Source organism: Mustelus asterias, unplaced genomic scaffold (assembly GCF_964213995.1).
Source record: "Mustelus asterias unplaced genomic scaffold, sMusAst1.hap1.1 HAP1_SCAFFOLD_77, whole genome shotgun sequence".
NCBI classification, from domain to species: domain Eukaryota; kingdom Metazoa; phylum Chordata; class Chondrichthyes; order Carcharhiniformes; family Triakidae; genus Mustelus; species Mustelus asterias.
Window position 1 is genome coordinate 41,080 of NW_027590136.1, and position 26,222 is coordinate 67,301.

General features: G+C 49.9%; 1 protein-coding gene across 1 annotated transcript; it reads left to right on the forward strand.

Annotated features, from left to right (window-relative positions):
- The first annotated feature begins 412 nt into the window (after positions 1–412).
- LOC144483712 (uncharacterized) lies at positions 413–25,483 on the forward strand. Its single transcript, XM_078202254.1, has 2 exons — positions 413–672; positions 22,645–25,483. The coding sequence occupies exon 2, from the start codon at positions 22,668–22,670 to the stop codon at positions 23,784–23,786; it is 1,119 nt and encodes a 372-aa protein (XP_078058380.1). The 5' UTR covers positions 413–672; positions 22,645–22,667; the 3' UTR covers positions 23,787–25,483.
- Positions 25,484–26,222: the final 739 nt, after the last annotated feature.

The following is a 26,222-nucleotide window of genomic DNA, read 5'->3' on the forward strand; positions in this document are numbered from 1 at the left end:
CACCTCCGACCTGGGAAAAAGCTTCCCACTGTTCACCCTATCTATACCCTTCATAATCTTGTATAATCGAATTAAGTTGATCTTTCTCTACATCTGAGCTATGACTGTAACACTACATTCTGCACCCTCTCCTTCTCTATGAACAGTATGCCCTGTACAGCGCAGGAAACAATACTTTTCACTGTATGTTAATACAGGTGACAATAGTGAAGCAAATCCAATCAAATTGACCTGAGCAGTTGGGCCAATGGAAAACTGGGAGACACTAGCTGGGCCAATGGTCAGCAGATAAGGGTGGGACATTCCTGATTTCCCCACTCCTCTCCCCGCCTCTTCCCCTCCCCTCGCTCCTCTCCCTTCCCCCACTCACTTCCCTCCTCCAGTGAGTTCGGTGGAGCCGGTCTCCTGGATTCTCATTGTTCCCTGCCTGGGCCCTGGAGCTGGAGGCTGAGTTCTGATCTTTCCCTTTTATCGCCCCCCCCCCGTCCTCCTCCCTGTTTAAATGCACCGTGCAGACGCTTTACAATACCCTCTGCCACCCAAACTAAAGAAAGAAAAAGCCAGGCATTGATTAAATCCAGAGGGGGGGGGGTGGAGGAGACGCGGTCGAGGAAACTTTCTGATCCCTGCAGCAGATTTTCTTTCAAGTGGAGCGGCAGTTTTTCAACGTCTGTGAGTAAAACCCAAAAGAGACCTTATTTTATTTTTAAATGCACGGGTGTTAGTTATAATTTCAGATCCTGGGCGATAACCCTTCTGTTTAGCAGCTCTCATTCAGAAGCAGGAGGGCGGTTCGTTCTTAAAGGGACATTGCGTGCTGTGGGGAGGGCGTTTCGTACTTAAAGGGACGTTGCGTGCTGTGGGGAGGGTGTTTCGTACTTAAAGGGACATTGCGTGCTGTGGGGAGGGCGGTTCGTACTTAAAGGGACGTTGCGTGCTGTGGGGAGGGCGTTTCGTACTTAAAGGGACGTTGCGTGCTGTGGGGAGGGTGGTTCGTACTTAAAGGGACATTGCGTGCTGTGGGGAGGGCGTTTCGTACTTAAAGGGACGTTGCGTGCTGTGGGGAGGGCGTTTCGTACTTAAAGGGACATTGCGTGCTGTGGGGAGGGCGTTTCGAACTTAAAGGGACATTTGCATGCTGTGGGGAGGGGGGGAGGAGGGCAGTTCATACTTAAAGGGACACTTGCGTGCTGTGCAGAGGGTGGTCCATACTTAAAGGGACACTTGCGTGCTGTGCAGAGGGTGGTTCATACTTAAAGGGACATTTGCGTGCTGTGCGGAGGGCGGTTCATACTTAAAGGGACATTTGCGTGCTGTGCAGAGGGTGGTTCATACTTAAAGGGACACTTGCGTGCTGTGCGGAGGGCGGTTCATACTTAAAGGGACATTTGCGTGCTGTGCAGAGGGTGGTTCATACTTAAAGGGACACTTGCGTGCTGTGCAGAGGGCGGTTCATACTTAAAGGGACATTTGCGTGCTGTGCAGAGGGTGGTTCATACTTAAAGGGACACTTGCGTGCTGTGCGGAGGGCGGTTCATACTTAAAGGGACATTTGCGTGCTGTGCAGAGGGTGGTTCATACTTAAAGGGACACTTGCGTGCTGTGCAGAGGGCGGTTCATACTTAAAGGGACATTTGCGTGCTGTGCAGAGGGTGGTTCATACTTAAAGGGACACTTGCGTGCTGTGCGGAGGGCGGTTCATACTTAAAGGGACATTTGCGTGCTGTGCAGAGGGTGGTTCATACTTAAAGGGACACTTGCGTGCTGTGCAGAGGGCGGTTCATACTTAAAGGGACATTTGCGTGCTGTGCAGAGGGTGGTTCATACTTAAAGGGACACTTGCGTGCTGTGCGGAGGGCGGTTCATACTTAAAGGGACATTTGCGTGCTGTGCAGAGGGTGGTTCATACTTAAAGGGACACTTGCGTGCTGTGCAGAGGGCGGTTCATACTTAAAGGGACACTTGCGTGCTGTGCAGAGGGCGGTTCATACTTAAAGGGACACTTGCGTGCTGTGCAGAGGGCGGTTCATACTTAAAGGGACACTTGTGTGATGTGGGGGAGGGTGGCTCGTACTTAAAGGGACACTTGCCTGTGAGGAGGCCAGGTCATTGAGTGCTTTTAAGACAGAGATAGACAGGTTCTTAGAACAATAGAATCCCTACAGGACAGAAGGAGGCCATTTGGCCCATCGAGTCTGCACCAACCACAATCCCACCCAGGCCCGATTCCCGTAACCCCAAATATTTACACTGAAAACCCCTCCTGACACTAAGGGGCAATTTAGCACGGCCAATCCACCTAACCCGCACATCTTTGGACCCTAAGGGGCAATTTAGCACGGCCAATCCACCTAACCTGCACATCTTTGGACACTAAGGGGTAAGTTAGCATTTTTATACAGACAAAGCATACCGTTCGTAGAGCACAAAGGGGAGAAGGATTTGATTTATTGTTGTCACCATAAGGCACAGTAACGGAATGAGGCCACTCGGCCCATCGAGTCTGCTCCGCCATTCAATCCTGGCTGATATTTTTCCCATCCCCATTCTCCTGCCTTTTCCCCATAACCCCCGATCCCCTTATTAATCAAGAACCTATCTATCTCTGTCTTAAAGACACTCAATGACCCGGCCTCCACAGCCTTCTGCGGCAAAGAGTTCCACACATTCCCCACTCTCTGGCTGAAGAAATTCCTCCTCATCTCTGTTTTAAAGGATCGTCCCTTTAGCCTGAGGTTGTGCCCTCTGGTTCTAGTTTTTCCCACCAGTGGAAACATCCTCTCCACGTCCACTCTATCCAGGCCTCGCAGTATCCTGTAAGTTTCAATAAGATCCCCCCCTCATCCTTCTAAACTCCAACGAGTACAGACCCAGAGTCCTCAACCCGTTCCTCATACGACAAGCTCTTCATTCCAGGGATCATTCTTGTGAACCTCCTCTGGACCCTTTCCAAGGCCAGCACATCCTTCCTTAGATACGGGGCCCAAAACTGCTCACAATACTCCAAATGGGGTCTGACCAGAGCCTTGTCACATGCATTGGGATACAGTATTGTTTCTTGCGCGCTATACAGAAAAAGCATACCGTTAATAGAGTACATAGGGGAGAAGGGAAGGCGAGAGTGCAGAATATAGTGTGACAATCATAGTTACGATGTGAAGATGCTGGCGTTGGACTGGGGTGGGGCACAGTAAGAAGTCTCACAACACCAGGTTAAAGTCCAACAGGTTTATTTGGTAGCACGAGCTTTCGGAGCGCTGCCCCTTCATCAGGTGAGTGGAGAAGTAGGTTTCACAAACAGGGCATATATAGACACAATCTTCGGGTAAGCGTTCTCCAAGGCAGCCTTCACGACACACGACAGCGCAGAATCACCGAACAGAAACTGATAGCCAAGTTCCACACACATGAGGACGGCCTCAAGAGCTTCAACTTTTGAGGTGTCCAGATCACCAACAACCTGTCCTGGTCCCCCCCACGCCGACACTATAGTTAAGAAAGCCCCACCAACGCCTCTACTTTCTCAGGAGACTAAGGAAATTTGGCATGTCAGCCACGACTCTCACCAACTTTTACAGATGCCCCATAGAAAGCATTCTTTCTGGTTGTATCACAGCTTGGTCTGGGGCTCCTGCTCTGCCCAAGACCGCAAGGAACTACAAAAGGTCGTGAATGTAGCCCAATCCATCACGCAAACCAGCCTCCCATCCATTGACTCTGTCTACACTTCCCACTGCCTCGGCAAAGCAGCCAGCATAATTAAGGACCCCACGCACCCCGGACATTCTCTCTTCCACCTTCTTCTGTTGGGAAAAAGATACAAAAGTCTGAGGTCACGTACCGACCGACTCAAGAACAGCTTCTTCCCTGCTGCTGTCAGACTTTTGAATGGACCTACCTTGCATTAAGTTGATCTTTCTCTACACCCTAGCTATGACTGTAACACTACATTCTGCACCCTCTCCTTTCCTTCTCTATGAACGGTATGCTTTGTCTGTATAGCGTGCAAGAAACAATATTTTTCACTCTATGTTGATACATGTGACAACAATAAATCAAATCAAATCAACCGGGATCTTGAGTTCATGTCACACGATCTGTAACACTCACCACTTGCCTGGGCTTGCAAAATCTCACTAACTGTCCTGGCTGAAGATAATTCGCACCTCTTTAACCTGTGCTTAACCCTCTCTCCACTCACATTGTCTGCACCTGTAAAGACTCAAATACCTGTAAAGACTCGCATTCCAACCTTATCTTGCAATGGAGCCTGTTTGTAAACCCAACTCTTCACTGAAATGATGAACAAAGAACAAAGAGAATTCCAGCACAGGAACAGGCCTTTCGGCCCTCCAAGCCTGCACCGACCATGCTGCCCCGACTGAACTAAATCCCCCTACCCTTCCGGGGACCAGATGCCTCCATTCCCATCCTATTCATGTATTTGTCAAGACGCCCCTTAAAAATCACTATCGTATCCCTCTGCCTATCAATACTCTTCAGGGTTCTGCCATTTACTGTATATTTCCTATCTGTATTAGACCTTCCAAAATACGTTAACCTCACATTTGTCCAGATTAAACTCCATCTGCCATCTCTCCGCCCAAGTCTCCAACTGATCTATATCCTGCTGTATCCTCTGATGGTCCTCATCGCTATCCGCAAATCCACCAAACTTTGTGTCGTCCGCAAACTTACTAATCAAACCAGTTACATTTTCCTCCAAATCATTTATATATATAATAAACATTACAATGCTATACAGTAAATGACAGAACGCTTAAGAGTATTGATAGGCAGAGGGATCTGGGTGTACAGGTACACAGGTCACTGAAAATGGCAATGCAGGTGGAGAAGGTAGTCAAGAAGGCATACGGCACGCTTGCCTTCATCGGCCGGGGCATTGAGTTTAAAAATTGGCAAGTCATGTTGCAGCTTTATAGAACCTTAGTTAGGCCGCACTTGGAATATAGTGTTCAATTCTGGTCGCCCCACTACCAGAAGGATGTGGAGGCTTTGGAGAGGGGATAGAAAAGATTTACCAGGATGTTGCCTGGTATGGAGGGCATTAGCTATGAGGAGAGGTTGGAGAAACTTGGTTTGTTCTCACTGGAACGACGGAGGTTGAGGGGAGACCTGATAGAAGTCTACAAGATTATGAGAGGCATGGACAGAGTGGATAGTCAGAAGCTTTTTCCCCAGGGTGGAAGAGTCAATTACTAGAGGCACAGGTTTAAGGTGCGAGGGACAAGGTTTAAAGGAGATGTATGAGGCAGATTTTTTACACAGAGGGTGGTGGGTGCCTGGAACTCGCTGCCGGGGGAGGGAGTGGAAGCGGATATAGTCGTGACTTTTAAGGGGCGTCTTGACAAATACATGAATAGGATGGGAATAGAGGGATATGGTCCCCGGAAGGGTAGGGGGATTTAGCTCAGTCGGGGCAGCATGGTCGGTGCAGGCTTGGAGGGGCCGAAGGGCCTGTTCCTGTGCTGTAATTTTCTTTGTTCTTTATTCGATTCTCTTGCAATTGAGTTTGTGTCGATATATGCCCTGTTTGTGAACCCAACTGTCCACCTGATGAAGGGGCAGTCACAGCCAGGGTGCAGAGAAAGATCAGTTTGACATAAGGCGGATCCATTCAAAAATGAACCAGGTAGTTTTATTTAAACAATGATCGACGATGGTTGACATGGTCATCATTATGCAGATTCGTTTGAAAGGTTTATTTATTGGTGTCACAAGTCGGCTTACATTAACACTGCAATGAAGTTACTGTGAAAACCCCCTAGTCGCCATATTCTGGCACCTGTTTGGGTTACACTGAGGGACAATCTAGCACGGCCCAATGCACCCTAACCAGCACGTCATTCGGAACGTAGGAGGAAACCCACGCAGACACGGGGAGAACATGCAGTCTCCACACAGACAGTGACCCGAGGCTGGAATTGAACCCGGGTCCCTGGTGCTGTGAGGCAGCCGTGCTAACCCACTGTGCCACCCCTTCTGCACTGGAGGGATTCTTAAGTTTCTATTCTATTGTATTGATTTGATTTATTATTGTCACATGCATTAGTATGCAGTGAAAAGTATTGTTTCTTGCGTGCTAAACAGACAAAGCATACCGTTCATAGAGAAGGAAGGAGAGGGCACAGAATGTAGTGTTACAGTCATAGCTAGGGTGGAGAGAAAGATCAACTTAATACTATTTGATTTGACTTATTATTGTCACATTTATTGGGAATGCAGTGAAGGGTATTATTGGGCGCTTTACAGACAAAGCATACCATTCATAGAGTACGCAGGGGAGAAGGCAAGGAGAGGGTGCAGAATGGAGTGTCACACGGTCACATGAATTTAAATTCCATCAGCTGCCGTTGGTGCGATTTGAACCCGTGTTCCCCTGGGGCCTCTAGATCACTCGTTCCACCGTTTATAAGAGGCGACTGGGTCATAAGATCATAAGTGATAGGAGCAGGAATCTGCCATCTGGGCCATGCAGCCTGTTTCACTATCGTGGCCTCAACTCTACTTTCCTGCTCCCAATGTCTTCTCGTCTTTCCATATTACATTCCGTTTGCCGGATCGTTGCCCAGACGATATAGGTGCAGAATTAGGCCATTCGTTCCATCGAGTCTGTTCTGCCATTCAATCCATGGCTGGTATGTTTCACAACCCATTCTCCCGCCTTTTCCCCTGTAACTTTGATCCCCCTTACCAATCGAGGATGGCCCAGTGGGTTAGCGCTGCTGCCTCACAGCGCCAGGGACCCGGGTTCGATCCCCGGCTTGGGGGGTGCGCGTGGATGTGCGCGAGTCCCACCCCCGACCCACGCCTGCGTGAGGCTCCTCCGGGTGCTCCGCTTTCCTCCCACAGTCCAAAAATGTGCAGGTTAGGGTGGATTGGCCGTGCTAAATTGCCCCTTAGTGTCCAAAGATGTGTAGGTTAGGGTGGATTGGCCGTGCTAAATTGTCCCTTAGTGTCCAAAGATGTGTAGGTTAGGGTGGATTGGCCGTGCTAAATTGTCCCTTAGTGTCCAAAGATGTGCAGGTTAGGGTGGATTGGCCGTGCTAAATTGCCCCTTAGTGTCCAAAGATGTGTAGGTTAGGGTGGATTGGCCGTGCTAAATTGTCCCTTAGTGTCCAAAGATGTGCAGGTTAGGGTGGATTGGCCATGCTAAATTGTCCCTTAGTGTCCAAAGATGTGCTGGTTAGGGTGGATTGGCCATGCTAAATTGTCCCTTAGTGTCCAAAGATGTGTAGGTTAGGGTGGATTGGCCGTGCTAAATTGCCCCTTAGTGTCCAAAGATGTGCAGGTTAGGGTGGATTGGCCATGCTAAATTGCCCCTTAGTGTCCAAAGATGTGCTGGTTAGGGTGGATTGGCCATGCTAAATTGTCCCTTAGTGTCCAAAGATGTGCAGGTTAGGTGGATTGGCCATGCTAAATTGTCCCTTAGTGTCCAAAGATGTGCAGGTTAGGGTGGATTGGCCATGCTTAATTGTCCCTTAGTGTCCAAAGATGTGCAGGTTAGGGGGGATTGGCCGTGCTAAATTGTCCCTTAGTGTCCCAAGATGTGTAGGTTAGGTGGATTGGCCATGCTAAATTGTCCCTTAGTGTCCAAAGATGTGTGGGTTAGGTGGATTGGCCATGCTAAATTGTCCCTTACTGTCCAAAGATGTGCAGGTTAGGTGGATTGGCCATGCTAAATTGCCCCTTAGTGTCCAAAGATGTGCAGGTTAGGGTGGATTGGCCATGCTAAATTGCCCCTTAGTGTCCAAAGATGTGTAGGTTAGGTGGATTGGCCATGCTAAATTGTCCCTTAGTGTCCAAAGGTGTGTAGGTTAGGTGGATTGGCCATGCTAAATTGTCCCTTACTGTCCAAAGATGTGCAGGTTAGGTGGATTGGCCATGCTAAATTGTCCCTTAGTGTCCAAAGATGTGCAGGTTAGGGTGGATTGGCCATGCTAAATTGTCCCTTAGTGTCCAAAGATGTGTAGGTTAGGGTGGATTGGCCATGCTAAATTGTACCTTAGTGTCCCAAGATGTGTAGGTTAGGTGGATTGGCCATGCTAAATTGTCCCTTAGTGTCCAAAGATGTGTAGGTTAGGTGGATTGGCCATGCTAAATTGTACCTTAGTGTCCAAAGATGAGCAGGTTCGGTGGATTGGCCATGCTAAATTGCCCCTTAGTGTCCAAAGATGTGTAGGTTAGGTGGATTGGCCGTGCTAAATTGTCCCTTAGTGACCAAAGATGTGCAGGTTAGGTGGATTGGCCATGCTAAATTGTCCCTTACTGTCCAAAGATGTGCAGGTTAGGTGGATTGGCCATGCTAAATTGTCCCTTAGTGTCCAAAGATGTGCAGGTTAGGGTGGATTGGCCATGCTAAATTGTCCCTTAGTGTCCAAAGATGTGTAGGTTAGGGTGGATTGGCCATGCTAAATTGTACCTTAGTGTCCCAAGATGTGTAGGTTAGGTGGATTGGCCATGCTAAATTGTCCCTTAGTGTCCAAAGATGTGTAGGTTAGGTGGATTGGCCATGCTAAATTGTACCTTAGTGTCCAAAGATGAGCAGGTTCGGTGGATTGGCCATGCTAAATTGCCCCTTAGTGTCCAAAGATGTGTAGGTTAGGTGGATTGGCCATGCTGAATTGTCCCTTAGTGTCCAAAGATGTGAAGGTACATTCATAAGCCTGACAGCAGCAGGGAAGAAGCTGTTCTCGAGTCGGTTGGTCCGTGTCCTCAGACTTTTGTATCTTTTTCCCGACAGAAGAAGGTGGAAGAGAGAATGTCCGGGGTGCATGGGGTCCTTAATCATGCTGGCTGTTTTTCCGAGGCAGCAGGAAGTGTAGACAGAGTCAATGGATGGGAGGCTGGTTTGCGTGATGGATTGGGCTACATTCACGACCTTTTGTAGTTCCTTGCGGTCTTGGGCAGAGCAGGAGCCCCAGACCAAGCTGTGATACAACCAGAAATAATGCTTTCTATGGGGCATCTGTAAAGGTTGGTGAGAGTCGTAGCTGACATGCCAAATTTCCTTAGTCTTCTGAGAAAGTAGAGGCGTTGGTGGGGCTTTCTTAACTATAGTGTCGGCATGGGGGGGACCAGGACAGGTTGTTGGTGATCTAGACACCTAAAAACGTGAAGCTCTCGACCCTTTCTACTTCATCCCCGTTGATGTAGACAGGAGCATGTTCTCCTTTACGCTTCCTGAAGTCGATGACAATCTCCTTTGTTTTATTGACATTGAGGGAGAGATTATTGTTGCTGCACCAGTTCACCAGATTCTCTATCTCATTCCTGTTCTCTGTCTCAGCACTGTTTGAGTTCAACTTCAAATAAAGCAACCCTCTCAACTCCGGAATCAACCTGGCGAATCTCCTCTGCACCCCCTCCAGTCCCAGTATATCGTTTCTCAAGAAAGGGTCGGGACAGGCCAGGCTTGTATCCGTGGGAGTTTAGAAGAGCGAGAAGGGACTTTATCTAAACATTCCTGGCCACTCTCTCTCTCTCTCTGCCCCTGCCCCTTTCTCTCTCTCTCTCTGCCCTGCCTCCCTCTCTCTCTCTGCCCCTGCCTCCCTCTCTCTCCCTCCCTGTCTCTCTCTCTCTCTCTCTTCCTCCCTGTCTCTCTTTCTCTCTCCCTGCCTCTCTCTCTCTCTCTGCCCCTGCCCCTCTCTCTCTCTCTCTCTGCCCCTGCCTCCCTTTCTCTCTCTCTCTCTCTCTCTCTGCCCCTGCCCCTTTCTCTCTCTCTCTCTCTCTGCCCCTGCCTCCCTCTCCGCCTTTCTTTCTCTCTCTCTCTCTCTACCAGCCTCTCTCTCCCCCTCTCTGCCTCTCTCTCTCTCTCCCAGCCCTTCTCTCTCTCCCAGCCCTTCTCTCTCTCCCTCTCTCTCCCTGCCCCTCTCTCTCTCCGAGCCTCCCTCTCCACGTCATTGAGTGTATTTAAGACAGAGATAGATAGGTTCTTAGAATCATAGAATCCGACAGTGCAGAAGGAGGCCATTCGGCCCATCGAGTCAACACCGACCACAACCCCACCCAGCCCCTATCCCCATGGGTAGCACTGCTGCTTCACAGCGCCAGAGACCCGGGTTCGATTCCCGGCTTGGACAAAGAACAAAGAAAATTACAGCACAGGAACAGGCCCTTCGGCCCCTCCAAGCCTGCACCGACCATGCTGCCCGACTGAACTAAATCCCCCTACCCTTCCGGGGACCATATCCCCGATATCCCCGGGGCGCCACGGTGGCACAGTGGTTAGCACTGCTGCTTCACAGCTCCAGGGACCTGGGTTCGATTCCCGGCTCGGGTCACTGTCTGTGTGGAGTTTGCACATTCTCCTCGTGTCTGCGTGGGTTTCCTCCGGGTGCTCCGGTTTCCTCCCACAGTCCAAAGATGTGCAGGTTAGGTTGATTGGCCATGATAAAATTGCCCCTTAGTGTCCTGGGATGTGGAGGTTAGAGGGATTAGTGGGTGGATATGGGGGTAGGGTCTGGGTGGGATTGTGGTCGGTGCAGACTTGATGGGCCGAATGGCCTCTTTCTGTACTGTAGGGTTTCTATGATTTCTATGATATCCCTCTATTCCCATCCTATTCACGTATTTGTCAAGACGCCCCTTAAAACTCACTACCGTATCTGCTTCCACTACCCCGGCAGCGAGTTCCAGGCACCCACCACCCTCTGTGTAAAAAATCTGCCTCGTACATCTCCTTTAAACCTTGCCCCTCGCACCTTAAACCTGTTCCCCCCGAGTAATTGACTCTTCCACCCTGGGAAAAAGCTTCTGACTATCCACTCTGTCCATGCCTCTCATAATCTTGTAGACTTCTATCAGGTCGCCCCTCAACCTCCGTCGCTCCAGTGAGAACAAACCGAGTTTCTCCAACCTCTCCTCATAGCTGATGCCTTCCATACCAGGCAACATCCTGGTAAATCTTCTCTGTACCCTCTCCAAAGCCTCCACATCCTTCTGGCAGTGTGGCGACCAGAATTGGACACTTGATTCCAAGTCCAGCCTAACTAAGGTTCTATAAAGCTGCAACATGACTTGCCAATTTTTAAACTCAATACCCTGGCCGATGAAGGCAAGCATGCCGTATGCCTTCTTGACTACCTTCTCCACCTGCGTTGCCACTTTCAGTGACCTGTGTACCTGTACACCCAGATCCCTCTGCCTATCAATACTCTTAAGGGTTCTGCCAGTTACTGCTTGGGTCAGTGTGTGGAGTCTGCACATTCTCCCCGTGTCTGCGTGGGTTTCCTTCAGGTGCTCCGGTTCCCTCCCACAGTCTGAAAGATGTGCTGGTTAGGGTGCATTGGGCCGTGCTAAATTCTCCCTCAGTGTAACCTGAACAGGCGCCGGAGTGTGGGCGACTAGGGGAATTTCACAGTAACTTCAGTGCAGTGTTAATGTAAGCCGACTTGTGACGATTAAATAAACTTTACTTTAACTTTACAGAATTCCATTCATTTACACTAACTAATCCCCCTGAAAATAGGGGGCAATTTAGCACGGCCAGTTCACCTAACCTGCACATCTTTGGACACGAAGGGACAATTTAGCATGGCCAATCCACCCTAACCTACACATCTTTGGACACTAAGGGACAATTTAGCATGGCCAATCCACCCTAACCTGCACATCTTTGGACACTAAGGGACAATTTAGCATGGCCAATCCACCCCAACCTGCATCTTTGGACACTCAGGGACAATTCAGCATGGCCAATCCACCCTAACCTACACATCTTTGGATACTAAGGGGCAATTTAGCACGGCCAATCCACCCTAACCTGCACATCTTTGGACACTAAGGGACAATTTAGCATGGCCAATCCACCCTAACCTACACATCTTTGGACACTAAGGGACAATTTAGCATGGCCAATCCACCCTAACCTGCACATCTTTGGACACTAAGGGACAATTTAGCATGGCCAATCCACCTAATCCGCACATCTTTGGACACTAAGGGACAATTTAGCATGGCCAATCCACCCTAACCTGCACATCTTTGGACACTAAGGGACAATTTAGCATGGCCAATCCACCCCAACCTGCATCTTTGGACACTCAGGGACAATTCAGCACGGCCAATCCACCCTAACCTACACATCTTTGGATACTAAGGGGCAATTTAGCACGGCCAATCCACCCTAACGTACACATCTTTGGACACTAAGTGACAATTTAGCATGGCCAATCCACCTAATCCGCACATCTTTGGACACTAAGGGGCAATTTAGCATGGTCAATCCACCCTAACCTGCACATCTTTGGGACACTAAGGGACAATTTAGCATGACCAATCCACCTAATCCGCACATCTTTGGACACTAAGGGACAATTTAGCATGGCCAATCCACCCTAACCCGCACATCTTTGGACACTAAGGGACAATTTAGCACGGCCAATCCACCCTAACCTGCACATCTTTGGACACTAAGGGACAATTTAGCACGGCCAATCCACCTAACCTGCACATCTTTGGACACTAAGGGACAATTCAGCATGGCCAATCCACCTAACCTGCACATCTTTGGACACTAAGGGGCAATTTAGCACGGCCAATCCACCCTAACCTGCACATCTTTGGACACTAAGGGGCAATTTAGCATGGCCAATCCACCCTAACCTGCACATCTTTGGACACTAAGGGGCAATTTAGCACGGCCAATCCACCCTAACCTGCACATCTTTGGACACTAAGGGGCAATTTAGCATGGCCAATCCACCCTAACCTGCACATCTTTGGACACTAAGGGACAATTCAGCATGGCCAATCCACCTAACCTGCACATCTTTGGACACTAAGGGGCAATTTAGCACGGCCAATCCACCCTAACCTGCACATCTTTGGACACTAAGGGGCAATTTAGCATGGCCAATCCACCCTAACCTGCACATCTTTGGACACTAAGGGGCAATTTAGCACGGCCAATCCACCCTAACCTGCACATCTTTGGACACTAAGGGGCAATTTAGCATGGCCAATCCACCCTAACCTGCACATCTTTGGACACTAAGGGACAATTTAGCACGGCCAATCCACCCTAACCTGCACATCTTTGGACACTAAGGGACAATTTAGCACGGCCAATCCACCCTAACCTGCACATCTTTGGACACTAAGGTTCAATTTAGCACGGCCAATCCACCCTAACCTGCACATCTTTGGACACGAAGGGATAATTTAGCACGGCCAATCCACGCTAACCTGCACATCTTTGGACACTAAGGGACAATTTAGCATGGCCAATCCACCTAACCTGCACATCTTTGGACACTAAGGGACAATTTAGCATTACCAATCCACCCTAACCTGCACATCTTTGGACACTAAGGGGCAATTTAGCACGGCCAATCCACCCTAACCTGCACATCTTTGGACACTAAGGGGCAATTTAGCATGGCCAATCCACCCTAACCTGCACATCTTTGGACACTAAGGGACAATTTAGCACGGCCAATCCACCCTAACCTGCACATCTTTGGACACTGAGGGACAATTTAGCATGGCCAATCCACCCTAACCTGCACATCTTTGGACACTAAGGGACAATTTAGCACGGCCAATCCACCCTAACCTGCACATCTTTGGACACTAAGGGATAATTTAGCACGGCCAATCCACCCTAACCTGCACATCTTTGGACACTAAGGGACAATTTAGCATGGCCAATCCACCTAACCTGCACATCTTTGGACACTAAGGGACAATTTAGCATGGCCAATCCACCTAACCTCTACATCTTTGGACAGTAAGGGACAATTTAGCATGGCCAATCCATCTAACCTGCACATCTTTGGACACTAAGGGGCAATTTAGCATGGCCAATCCACCCCAACCTGCATCTTGGACACTCAGGGACAATTCAGCATGGCCAATCCACCCTAACCTACACATCTTTGGATACTAAGGGGCAATTTAGCACGGCCAATCCACCCTAACCTGCACATCTTTGGACACTAAGGGACAATTTAGCATGGCCAATCCACCTAATCCGCACATCTTTGGACACTAAGGGGCAATTTAGCATGGCCAATCCACCCTAACCTGCACATCTTTGGGACACTAAGGGACAATTTAGCATGGCCAATCCACCTAATCCGCACATCTTTGGACACTAAGGGGCAATTTAGCATGGCCAATCCACCCTAACCTGCACATCTTTGGACACTAAGGGACAATTTAGCACGGCCAATCCACCTAACCTGCACATCTTTGGACACTAAGGGACAATTCAGCATGGCCAATCCACCTAACCTGCACATCTTTGGACACTAAGGGACAATTCAGCATGGCCAATCCACCTAACCTGCACATCTTTGGACACTAAGGGACAATTTAGCACGGCCAATCCACCCTAACCTGCACATCTTTGGACACTAAGGGACAATTTAGCATGGCCAATCCACCCTAACCTGCACATCTTTGGACACTAAGGGGCAATTTAGCACGGCCAATCCACCCTAACCTGCACATCTTTGGATACTAAGGGGCAATTTAGCATGGCCAATCCACCCTAACCTGCACATCTTTGGACACTAAGGGACAATTTAGCACGGCCAATCCACCCTAACCTGCACATCTTTGGACACTAAGGGACAATTTAGCACGGCCAATCCACCCTAACCTGCACATCTTTGGACATTAAGGGGCAATTTAGCATGGCCAATCCACCCTAACCTGCACATCTTTGGACACTAAGGGACAATTTAGCACGGCCAATCCACCCTAACCTGCACATCTTTGGACACTAAGGGACAATTTAGCACGGCCAATCCACCCTAACCTGCACATCTTTGGACACTAAGGGACAATTTAGCACGGCCAATCCACCCTAACCTGCACATCTTTGGACACTAAGGGGCAATTTAGCACGGCCAATCCACCCTAACCTGCACATCTTTGGACACTAAGGGATAATTTAGCACGGCCAATCCACCCTAACCTGCACATCTTTGGACACTAAGGGACAATTTAGCATGGCCAATTCACCTAACCTGCACATCTTTGGACACTAAGGGACAATTTAGCATGGCCAATCCACCTAACCTCTACATCTTTGGACACTAAGGGACAATTTAGCATGGCCAATCCATCTAACCTGCACATCTTTGGACACTAAGGGGCAATTTAGCATGGCCAATCCACCCTAACCTACACATCTTTGGACACTAAGGGACAATTTAGCATGGCCAATCCACCCCAACCTGCATCTTTGGACACTCAGGGACAATTCAGCATGGCCAATCCACCCTAACCTACACATCTTTGGATACTAAGGGGCAATTTAGCACGGCCAATCCACCCTAACCTGCACATCTTTAGACACTAAGGGACAATTTAGCATGGCCAATCCATCTAACCTGCACATCTTTGGACACTAAGGGGCAATTTAGCATGGCCAATCCACCCTAACCTACACATCTTTGGACACTAAGGGGCAATTTAGCATGGCCAATCCACCTAACCTAATCATCTTTGGGACACTAAGGGACAATTTAGCACGGCCTGTCCACCCTAACCTGCACATCTCTGGACACTAAGGGACAATTTAGCACGGCCAATCCACCCTAACCTGCACATCTTTGGACACTAAGGGACAATTTAGCACGGCCAATCCACCTAACCTGCACATCTTTGGACACTAAGAGGCAGGAGATTCAGAGGGGATTTGAGAAAGAAAATGGTGCTCGGAGAGAGGTGGGAATCTGCAATGGATAGCCTGGGAAGGTAGTCAATCTTTTTGCCCCATCCAATAATATGAGGGCCAAATAGAACATAGAACATTACAGCGCAGAACAGGCCCTTCGGCCCACGATGTTGCACCGACCAGTTAAAAAAAAACTGTGAAAAAGGAGTAGCTCCTGAGAGAAAAACCAAAGCAGAAAGGAAATTGAAAACATCAAACTAACAATGTGGTTGAATATGGTTTTGGGCCCCGTATCTAAGGAAGGATGTGCTGGCCTTGGAAAGGGTCCAGAGGAGGTTCACAAGAATGATCCCTGGAATGAAGAGCTTGTCGTATGAGGAACGGTTGAGGACTCTGGGTCTGTACCCGTTGGAGTTTAGAAGGATGAGGGGGGATCTTATTGAAACTTACAGGATACTGCGAGGCCTGGATAGAGTGGACGTGGAGAGGATGTTTCCACTAGTAGGAAAAACTAGAACCAGAGGCACAACCTCAGGCTAAAGGGACGATCCTTTAAAACAGAGATGAGGAGGAATTTCTTCAGCCAGTGAGTGGGGAACTCTTTGCCGCAGAAGGCTGTGGAGGCCGGGTCATTGAGTGTCTTTAAGACAGAGATAGATAGGTTCTTGATTAATAAGGGGATCAGGGGTTATGGGGAAAAGGCAGGAGAATGGGGATGACAAAAATATCAGCCATGATTGAATGGTGGAGCAGACTCGATGGGCCGAATGGCCTAATTCTGCTCCTATATCTTATGGGCTTATGGTCTAAAGGCGTTGATAACATACCCCAGTGCCCCGTGGGCACGGAAGACCTCGACGGTGCCCTCGGACTCCACACGCTTCCTCTCCTCCCAGGGACACCCGGCAGCGAATGTAGGTGGGGTTAGAGGGGCAGAGAGTCTGTTGGGATGATCCCCTTTTTTTCCTCCCCCCTCCAGTCGCCCGTCATCTGGCCCTGTTGATGGCGAGCCTCGACAGGGGCAGGTTCATGAGGCGCTCTCCCTGTGGGGGTGGAGAAAGTGTGGGGATAGGTGCAGGAGGGAGCGTGCTGGGGTGCCGTACGTGTGGGGAAAGTGGGCGGGGGGAGGGAGGGGGTTGCGAACCATCGGGATCAGACGATGTACGGTGAGTGGAGTTGCGCAGCTTGGTGTTCTGTGCTCCCGCAGCTCACCGCAGTAGAACAAAGAAAATTACAGCACAGAAACAGGCCCTTCGGCCCTCCAAGCCTGCACCGACCATGCTGCCCGACTGAACTAAAACCCCCTACCCTTCCGGGGACCAGATCCCTCTATTCCCATCCTATTCATGTATTTGTCAAGATGCCCCTTAAAACTCACTATCGTATCCGCTTCCACTCCCTCCCCCGACAGCGAGTTCCAGGCACCCACCACCCTCTGTGTAAAAAATCTGCCTCATACATCTCCTTTAAACCTTGCCCCTCGCACCTTAAACCTGTGCCCCCGAGTACAAAGAACAAAGAACAATACAGCACAGGAACAGGCCCTTCGGCCCTCCAAGCCCGCGCCGCTCCCCGGTCCAGGATTGAATCCTGAATCCAGGATCCCCGCCCAATTTTCCAGCCTATCTACATCCTAATATCCTATCCACCGAGCTGTCCCTCACAGCTACGATGCTGTGTTCATCACAACCTATTAACTCACCCCCACCCCCCCCATTCCAGACCATGTGATCTCCAGAGAGAGGCGAAAACCCAGAGTGAAAACCCCAGGGCCAATGTGGGGAAAAACAAATCTGGGAAATTCCTCTCCGACCCCCTGAGGCGATCGAAACGAGTCCAGGAGATCACACTGGCCCTGATCGGAAAATGCTTCCCAACCCTATTCATTTCCACTTCTGCTTTACGAACACCATCTGAATTCCCTGCCCCCGAGACAGGTTCCCAACTATCCGCAGTCTCGCTCTGTACTGGCACCAGCAAGATGATCATAGAATGAAGCCTTGAAACGAGAAACAAAGAACAATTAGCCCGCGCCGCTCCCTGGTCCAAACTAGACCACTCTTTTGTATCCCTCCATTCCCACTCCGTTCATATAGCTGTCTAGATAAGTCTTAAACGTTCCCAGTGTGTCCGCCTCCACCACCTTCCCCGGCAACACATTCCAGGTCCCCACGACCCTCTGTGTAAAATATGTCCTTCTGATATCTGTGTTAAACCCCCCCCCCCTTCACCTTGAACCTATGACCCCTCGTGAACGTCACCACCGACCCGGGGAAAAGCTTCCCACCGTTCACCCTATCTATGCCTTTCATAATTTTATACACCTCTATTAAGTCTCCCCTCATCCTCCGTCTTTCCAAGGAGAACAACCCCAGTTTCCCCAATCTCTCCTCATAACCAAGCCCCTCCATACCAGGCAACATCCTGGTAAACCTCCTCTGCACTCTCTCCAAAGCCTCCACGTCCTTCTGGTAGTGTGGCGACCAGAACTGGATGCAGTATTCCAAATGCGGCCGAACCAATGTTCTATACATCTGCAACATCAGTCCCCAACTTTTATACTCTATGCCCCGTCCTATAAAGGCAAGCATGCCATATGCCTTCTTCACCACCTTCTCCACCTGTGACGTCACCTTCAAAGATCTGTGGACTTGCACACCCAGGTCCCTCTGCGTCTCTACAACCTTTATGGTTCTTCCATTTATCGTGTAGCTCCTCCCTACATTATTCCCACCAAAATGCATCACTTCGCATTTATCAGGATTGAACTCCATCTGCCATTTCCTTGCCCAAATTTCCAGCCTATCTATATCCTTCTGTAGCCTCTGACAATGCTCCTCACTATCTGCAAGTCATGTTCCTCACTATCTGCAAGTCACTCTCCTCATAGCTAATGCCCTCCATACCAGGCAACATCCTGGTGAATATTTTCCGTACCCTCTCCAAAGCCTCCACATCCTTCTGGTAGTGTGGCGACCAGAATTGAACACTGTATTCCAAGTGAGGCCTGAATAAGGTTCTGGGAAAAGACTCTGACCATCCACTCTATCCAAGCCTGTCATAATCTTGTAAACCTCTATCAGGTCCCCCCTCATCCTCCGACGCTCCAATGAAAACAATCCAAGTTTGTTCAACCTTTCTTCATAGTCCATATCCTCCAAACCAGGCAACATCCTGGTAAATGTCTTCTGCACCCTTTCCATTGCATCAACATCCTTCCAGTAGTGTGGCGAGCAGAATTCAGACCATAAGACATAGGAGCAGAATGAGGCCACTCGGCCCATCGAGTCTGCTCCGCCATTCAATCACGGCTGATATTTTTCTCATCCCCATTCTCCTGCCTTTTCCCCATAACCCCTGATCCCCTTATTAATCAAGAACCTATCTATCTCTGTCTTAAAGACACTCAATGACCCGGCCTCCACAGCCTCCTGCGGCAAAGAGTTCCGCACATTCCCCACTCTCTGGCTGAAGAAATTCCTCCTCATCTCTGTTTTAAAGGATCGCCCCTTTAGCCTGAGGTTGTGCCTCTGGTTCTAGTTTTTCCTACTAGTGGAAACATCCTCTCCACATCCACTCTATCCAGGCCTCGGAGTATCCTGTTAGTTTCAATAAGATCCCTCCTTATCCTTCTAAACTCCAACGAGTCCAGACCCAGAGACCGGGACTTGACGGTTTGAGTTATAAGGAGATGCTGGATAGAACATGGAACATAGAACAGTACAGCACAGAACAGGCCCTTCGGCCCACGATGTTGTGCCGAGCTTTATCTGAAACCAAGATCAAGCTATCCCACTCCCTATCATCCTGGTGTGCTCCATGTGCCTATCCAATAACCGCTTAAATGTTTCTAAAGTGTCTGACTCTACTATCACTGCAGGCAGTCCATTCCTCACCCCAACCACTCTCTGCGTAAAGAACCTACCTCTGATATCCGTCCTGTATCTCCCACCACGAACCCTATAGTTATGCCCCCTTGTAATAGCTCCATCCACCCGAGGAAATAGTCTTTGAACGTTCACTCTATCTATCCCCTTCATCATTTTATACACCTCTATTAAGTCTCCCCTCAGCCTCCTCCGCTCCAGAGAGAACAGCCCTCGCTCCCTCAACCTTTCCTCATATGACCTACCCTCCAAACCAGGCAGCATCCTGGTAAATCTCTGCACTCTTTCCAGCGCTTCCACATCCTTCTTATAGTGAGGTGACCAGAACTGCACACAATATTCCAAATGTGGTCTCACCAAGGTCCTGTACAGTTGCAGCATAACCCCACGGCTCTTAAACTCCAACCCCCTGTTAATAAAAGCTAACACACTATAGGCCTTCTTCACAGCTCTATCCACTTGACTGGCAACCTTTAGAGATCTGTGGATATGGACCCCAAGATCTCTCTGTTCCTCCACAGTCTTCAGAACCCTACCTTTGACCCTGTAATCCACATTTAAATTTGTCCTACCAAAATGAATCACCTCACATTTATCAGGGTTAAACTCCATCTGCCATTTTTCAGCCCAGCTTTGCATCCTATCTATGTCTCTTTGCAGCCTACAACAGCCCTCCACCTCATCCACTACTCCACCAATCTTGGTGTCATCAGCAAATTTACTGATCCACCTTTCAGCCCCCTCCTCTAAGTCATTAATAAAAATCACAAAGAGCAGAGGACCAAGCACTGATCCCTGCGGCACTCCGCTAGCAACCTGGCTCCAATCCGAAAATTTTTCATCGACCACCACCCTCTGTCTTCGATCAGACAGCCAGTTACCTATCCAATCGGCCAACTTTCCCTCTATCCCACACCTCCTCACTTTCATCATAAGCCGACCATGGGGGACCTTATCAAACGCCTTACTAAAATCCATGTATATGACATCAACTGCCCTACCTTCATCAACACACTTAGTTACCTCCTCAAAAAATTCTATCAAATTTGTGAGGCACGACTTGCCCTTCACGAATCCGTGCTGACTATCTCGGATTAATCCGCATCTTTCTAAATGGTCGTAAATCCCATCCCTAAGGACCCTTTCCATCAACTTACCAACCACCGAAGTAAGACTAACCGGTCTATAATTACCAGGGTCATTTCTATTCCCTTTCTTAAACAGAGGAACAACATTCGCCATTCTCCAGTCCTCTGGCACCATCCCCGTGGACAGCGAGGACCCAAAGATCAACGCCAAAGGCTCTGCAATCTCATCCCTTGCCTCCCACAGAATCCTAGGATACATTTCATCAGGCCCAGGGGACTTATCGACCTTCAGTTTATTCAAAACTGCCAAGACATCCTCCCTCCGAACATCTATTTCCTCCAGCCTATTAGCCTGTAACACCTTCTCTTCCTCAAAAACATGGCCCCTCTCCTTGGTGAACACTGAAGAAAAGTATTCATTCATCACCTCGCCTATCTCTACTGACTCCATACACAAGTTCCCACTACTGTCCTTGACCGGCCCTAACCTCACCCTGGTCATTCTTTTATTCCTCACATAAGAGTAAAAAGCCTTGGGGTTTTCCTTGATCCGACCCGCCAAGGACTTCTCATGTCCCCTCCTAGCTCTCCTAAGCCCCTTTTTCAGCTCATTCCTTGCTAACTTGTAACCCTCAATCGAGCCATCTGAACCTTGTTTCCTCATCCCTACATAAGCTTCCCTCTTCCTTTTCACAAGACATTCCACCTCTTTTGTGAACCATGGTTCCCTCACTCGGCCATTTCCTCCCTGCCTGACAGGAACATACCTATCAAGGACATCCAGTATTTGTTCCTTGAAAAAGTTCCACTTTTCATTAGTTCCTTTCTCTGACAGTTTCTGTTCCCAACTTATGCCCCCTAATTCTTGCCTAATCGCATCATAATTACCCCTCCCCCAATTGTAAACCTTGCCCTGCCGTACGGCCCTAGCCCTCTCCATTGCAATTACAAAAGACACCGAATTGTGGTCACTATCTCCAAATTGCTCTCCCACAACCAAATCTAACACTTGGCCTGGTTCCTTTCCCAGTACCAATTCTGGATAGACTGGGACTTTTTTCTCTGGAGCGTAGGAGGCTGAGGGGTGATCTTATAGAGGTCTATAAAATAATGAGGGGCACAGATCAGCTAGATAGTCAATATCTTTTCCCAAAGGTAGGGGAGTCTAAAACTAGAGGGCAGAGGTTTAAGGTGAGAGGGGAGCGATATAAAAGTGTCCAGAGGGGCAATTTTTTCACACAGAGGGTGGTGAGTGTCTGGAACAAGCTGCCAGAGGCAGTAGTAGAGGCGGGTACAATTTTGCCTTTTAAAAAGTGTTTAGATAGTTACATGGGTACGATGGGTATAGAGGAATATGGGCCAAATGCGGGCAATTGGGACTAGCTTAGGAGTTTAAAAAAAATAGGGTGGCATGGACAAGTTGGGCCGAAGGGCCTGTTTCCATGCTGTAAACCTCTATGACTCAGAATCCTCGAGCATTCCTCATAGGACAAACTCTTCATTCCAAGGGTCATTAATATTCCAAGTAAGGTCCAAGTAAGGTCTTCCAAGGGTAGGTCTTATGAGGAAAGGTTGAGGGAGCTCGGGCTGTTCTCTCTGGAGCGGAGGAGATTGAGGGGAGACTTAATAGAGGTTTATAAAATGATGAAGGGGATAGATAGAGTGAACGTTCAAAGACTATTTCCTCGGGTGGATGGAGCTATTACAAGGGGGCATAACTATAGGGTTCGTGGTGGGAGATACAGGAAGGATATCAGAGGTAGGTTCTTTACGCAGAGAGTGGTTGGGGTGTGGAATGGACTGCCTGCAGTGATAGTGGAGTCAGACACTTTACGAATATTTAAGCGGTTGTTGGATAGGCACATGGAGCACACCAGGATGATAGGGAGTGGGATAGCTTGATCTTTGTTTCAGATAAAGCGCGGCACAACATCGTGGGCCGAAGGGCCTGTTCTGTGCTGTACTGTTCTATGTTCTAACCTCCGACCGATCAATTTTATTTATTTTGTCCCCACAGAGCTCCGGGGAGGCGAGGGAGCGATGATGGGGAGTCCGAAACGCGCCTCGCCCGAGGGTCTGGTGGGGGAGGAGACGGAGTCTTGGCAGACGGCGGACGTTGGATGCAAAGGGAGTCCGAAACGCGCCTCGCCCGAGGGTCTGGTGGGGGAGGAGACGGAGTCTTGGCAGACGGCGGACGTTGGATGCAAAGGGAGTCCGAAACGCGCCTCGCCCGAGGGTCTGGTGGGGGAGGAGACGGAGTCTTGGCAGACGGCGGACGTTGGATGCAAAGGGAGCCCAGACCGCGCCTCGCCCGAGGGTCTGGTGGAGGAGGAGACGGAGTTGTGGCGGACGTCAGATTTGGCCGGCGGAGGGAGCGTGGGGGCCCTCGACGAGCGCCGCCGGCACAAGTGCCTGGCCTGTGGGCGCGCCTTCAGCCGCCCCTCCAACCTGGCGCGTCACCAGTGCAGCCAGGGCGGCGAGGAGCCTCACCGCTGTGAGGAGTGCGGGGCTGGCTTCAGGCTGGCCGCCGAGCTGGCGGCCCACAGGCCCAGCCACGGCGGGGCGCGACCCTTCGCTTGCGCCGAGTGCGGCAAGCGTTTCACCCGGGCCTCCCACCTGCTGACCCACCGCCGGGTCCACACGGGCGAGCGACCCTACCCGTGCGCCGTCTGCGGCAAGGGTTTTAACCAGTCGTCCAACCGCCTGAGGCACCAGAGAGTGCACGCCGGGCAGCGGCTCTTTGTCTGCCCGCTGTGCGGTGACGGTTTCACCGACTCATCCACCCTGCTGCGTCACCGGCGCCTCCACACGGGCGAACGCCCCTTCGCCTGCCCGGACTGCGGCAAGCGTTTCACCCGCTCCTCCCACCTGCGGACGCACCGCCGTCTCCACACGGGCGAGCGCCCCTACCCCTGCCCGGACTGCGGGCGCCGCTTCACCCAGTCCTCCCACCTGCTGACCCATCGGCACGTCCACGCCCCCGAGCGCCCCTTCCGATGCCCGCTGTGCGGCCGAGGCTTCGTCCAGCTCTCCCACATGCTGAGCCACCGGTTCTCCCACACCGAGGAGGAAGGGGGGGAAGAGGGAGCGTCGCCCAACTCGCCCGCCTCCGGAGAGGGCGAGGAAAACCCCCGGGGTCTCCCGCAGAAAGCTCAGTGAATGGGGATGACGGGGGAGCTGGTGGGAGGTACGGGGATGGGTTGGTGGGCACCAGAGTTTGGGGGGAGGGTTTGCAGGGGTAGTATCTCGCCCAGTTCCCTCCCCCCTGCTGCGGTCCGACTGGCACCGGACCAGAACCTCAACAGCCCTCGGCTGTTTGGCGTGGAGGGGTAGGGGGGCAATGTACTCTGATCATCCAATTCAATATCCTGATTTTCCCCCCCCCTTTCCCCCATATCCCGCGATCCCTTTAGCCCCAAGAGCTTTAGAGTCATAGAGGTTTACAGCATGGAAACAGGCCCTTCGGCCCAACTTGTCCATGCCGCCCTTTGTGTTTTAAACCTCCAAGCTAATCCCAATTGCCCGCGTTTGGCCCATATCCCTCTACCTTACCCATGTAACTGTCTAAAGACTTTTTAAAAGACAAAATTGTACCCGCCTCTACTACTGCCTCTGGCAGCTTGTTCCAGACACTCACCACCCTCTGTGTGAAAACATTGCCCCCCTGGACACTTTTGTATCTCTCACCTTAAACCTATGCCCTCTAGTTTTAGACTCCCCTACCTTTGGGAAAAGATGTTGACTATCTAGCTGATCTGTGCCCCTCATTATTTTATAGACCTCTATAAGATCACCCCTCAGCCTCCTACGCTCCAGAGAAAAAAGTCCCAGTCTATCCAGCCTCTCCTTACAACTCAATCCATCAAGTCCCGGTAACATCCTAGTAAATCTTTTCTGAACTCTTTCTAGTTTAATAATATCCTTTCTATAATCGGGTCACCAGAATTGTGCACAGTTCTGGTCACCCTATTATATTTAACATGGCCAATCCGCCTAACCTGCACATCTTAGGATACTAAGGGATAATTTAGCACGGCCAATCCACCCAACCTGCACATCTTTGGACACTAAGGGGCAATTTGGCATGGCCAATCCACCCTAACCTGCACATCTTTGGTCACTAAGGGGCAATTTAGCATGGCCAATCCACCCAACCTACACATCTTTGGACACTAAGGGACAATTTAGCATGGCCAATCCACCCTAACCTGTACATCTTTGGACACTAAGGGACAATTTAGCACGGCCAATCCACCCTAACCTACACATCTTTCGGACTGTGGGAGGAAACCGGAGGAAACCCACGCAGACACGAGGAGAATGTGCAAACTCCACACAGACAGTGGCCCAAGCCGGGAATCGAACCCGGGTCCCTGGCGCTGTGAGGCAGCAGTGCTAACCCACTGTGCCACCGTGCTGCCCGTGAGTTCCTGAGACTCAGTACCCTCTGAGGGAAAACATTTCTCCCTCATCTCCGTCTGAAAGGGGTCGCCCCCTTATTTTTAAACAGTGACCACCCCCCCTCCCCCCAAGTTCTAGATTCTCACACGAGAGGAAAAGTCCTCTCTACATCCACCCTGTCCAGACGCACCCCCGCCTCAGGATCTTAAAGGTTTTAATTAAGTCGCCTCTCGCTCTTCTGAACTCCAGTGGATAAAAGCCTGGCCTGTCCCGGACCTTTCCCCGTCAGACAACCCACCCATTCCCGGGATTCAACCTTCTCCAAACTGTTTCCAACACAGTTACATCTTTCTTCAATAGAGTGATACTGTGCTGATCACTAATTGCCAAACTGTTGGAACAGGCAAAAACCAAGCCAACAGTAACTTGTATTTTTCTTTCAGTAGCTGTGAAAAGTGTTAGAGAATATCGTTTGCAACGAATGTACAAAACTGGAATAAAGATATTCTTCTTTAAAGTTTAAAGTTTGTTTATTCGTCGCAAGTAAGGCTTACATTCGCACTGCAGTGAGGTTACTGGTCTCCTTACTTGAGAAAGGATATACTGGCACTGGAGGGGGTGCAGAGGAGATTCACTCGGTTGATCCCGGAGTTGAGAGGGTTGGCTTATGAGGAGAGACTGAGTAGACTGGGGCTATACTCATTGGAATTCAGAAGAATGAGGGGAGATCTTATAGAAACATATAAGATTATGAAGGGAATAGATAAGATAGAAGCAGGGAAGTTGTTTCCACTGGTGGGTGAAACTAGAACTAGGGGGCATGGCCTCAAAATAAGGGGGAGCAGATTTAGGACTGAGTTGAGGAGGAACTTCTTCACACAAAGGGTTGTGAATCTGTGGGATTCCCTGCCCAGTTGAGGCTCCCTCATTGGATGTTTTTAAGGCAAGGATAGATAGATTTTTGAACAGTGAAGGAATTAAGGGTTATGGTGAGCGGGCGGGTAAGTGGAGCTGAGTCCACGGAAAGATCAGCTATGATCTTATTGAATGGTGGAGCAGGATCGAGGGGCCAGATGGCCCCTCATTACAGGAGGGACGTGGAAATGATTGAAAGGGTGCAGAGAAGATTTACAAGGATGTTGCCTGGATTGGGGGGGCATGCCCTATGAGGATAGGCTGAGGGAGCTCGGTCTT

Excerpts from the sequence above, each read along its gene's own strand:
- LOC144483712 (XM_078202254.1), top strand. The coding sequence starts at position 22,668 with ATGATGGGGAGTCCGAAACGCGCCTCGCCCGAGGGTCTGGTGGGGGAG.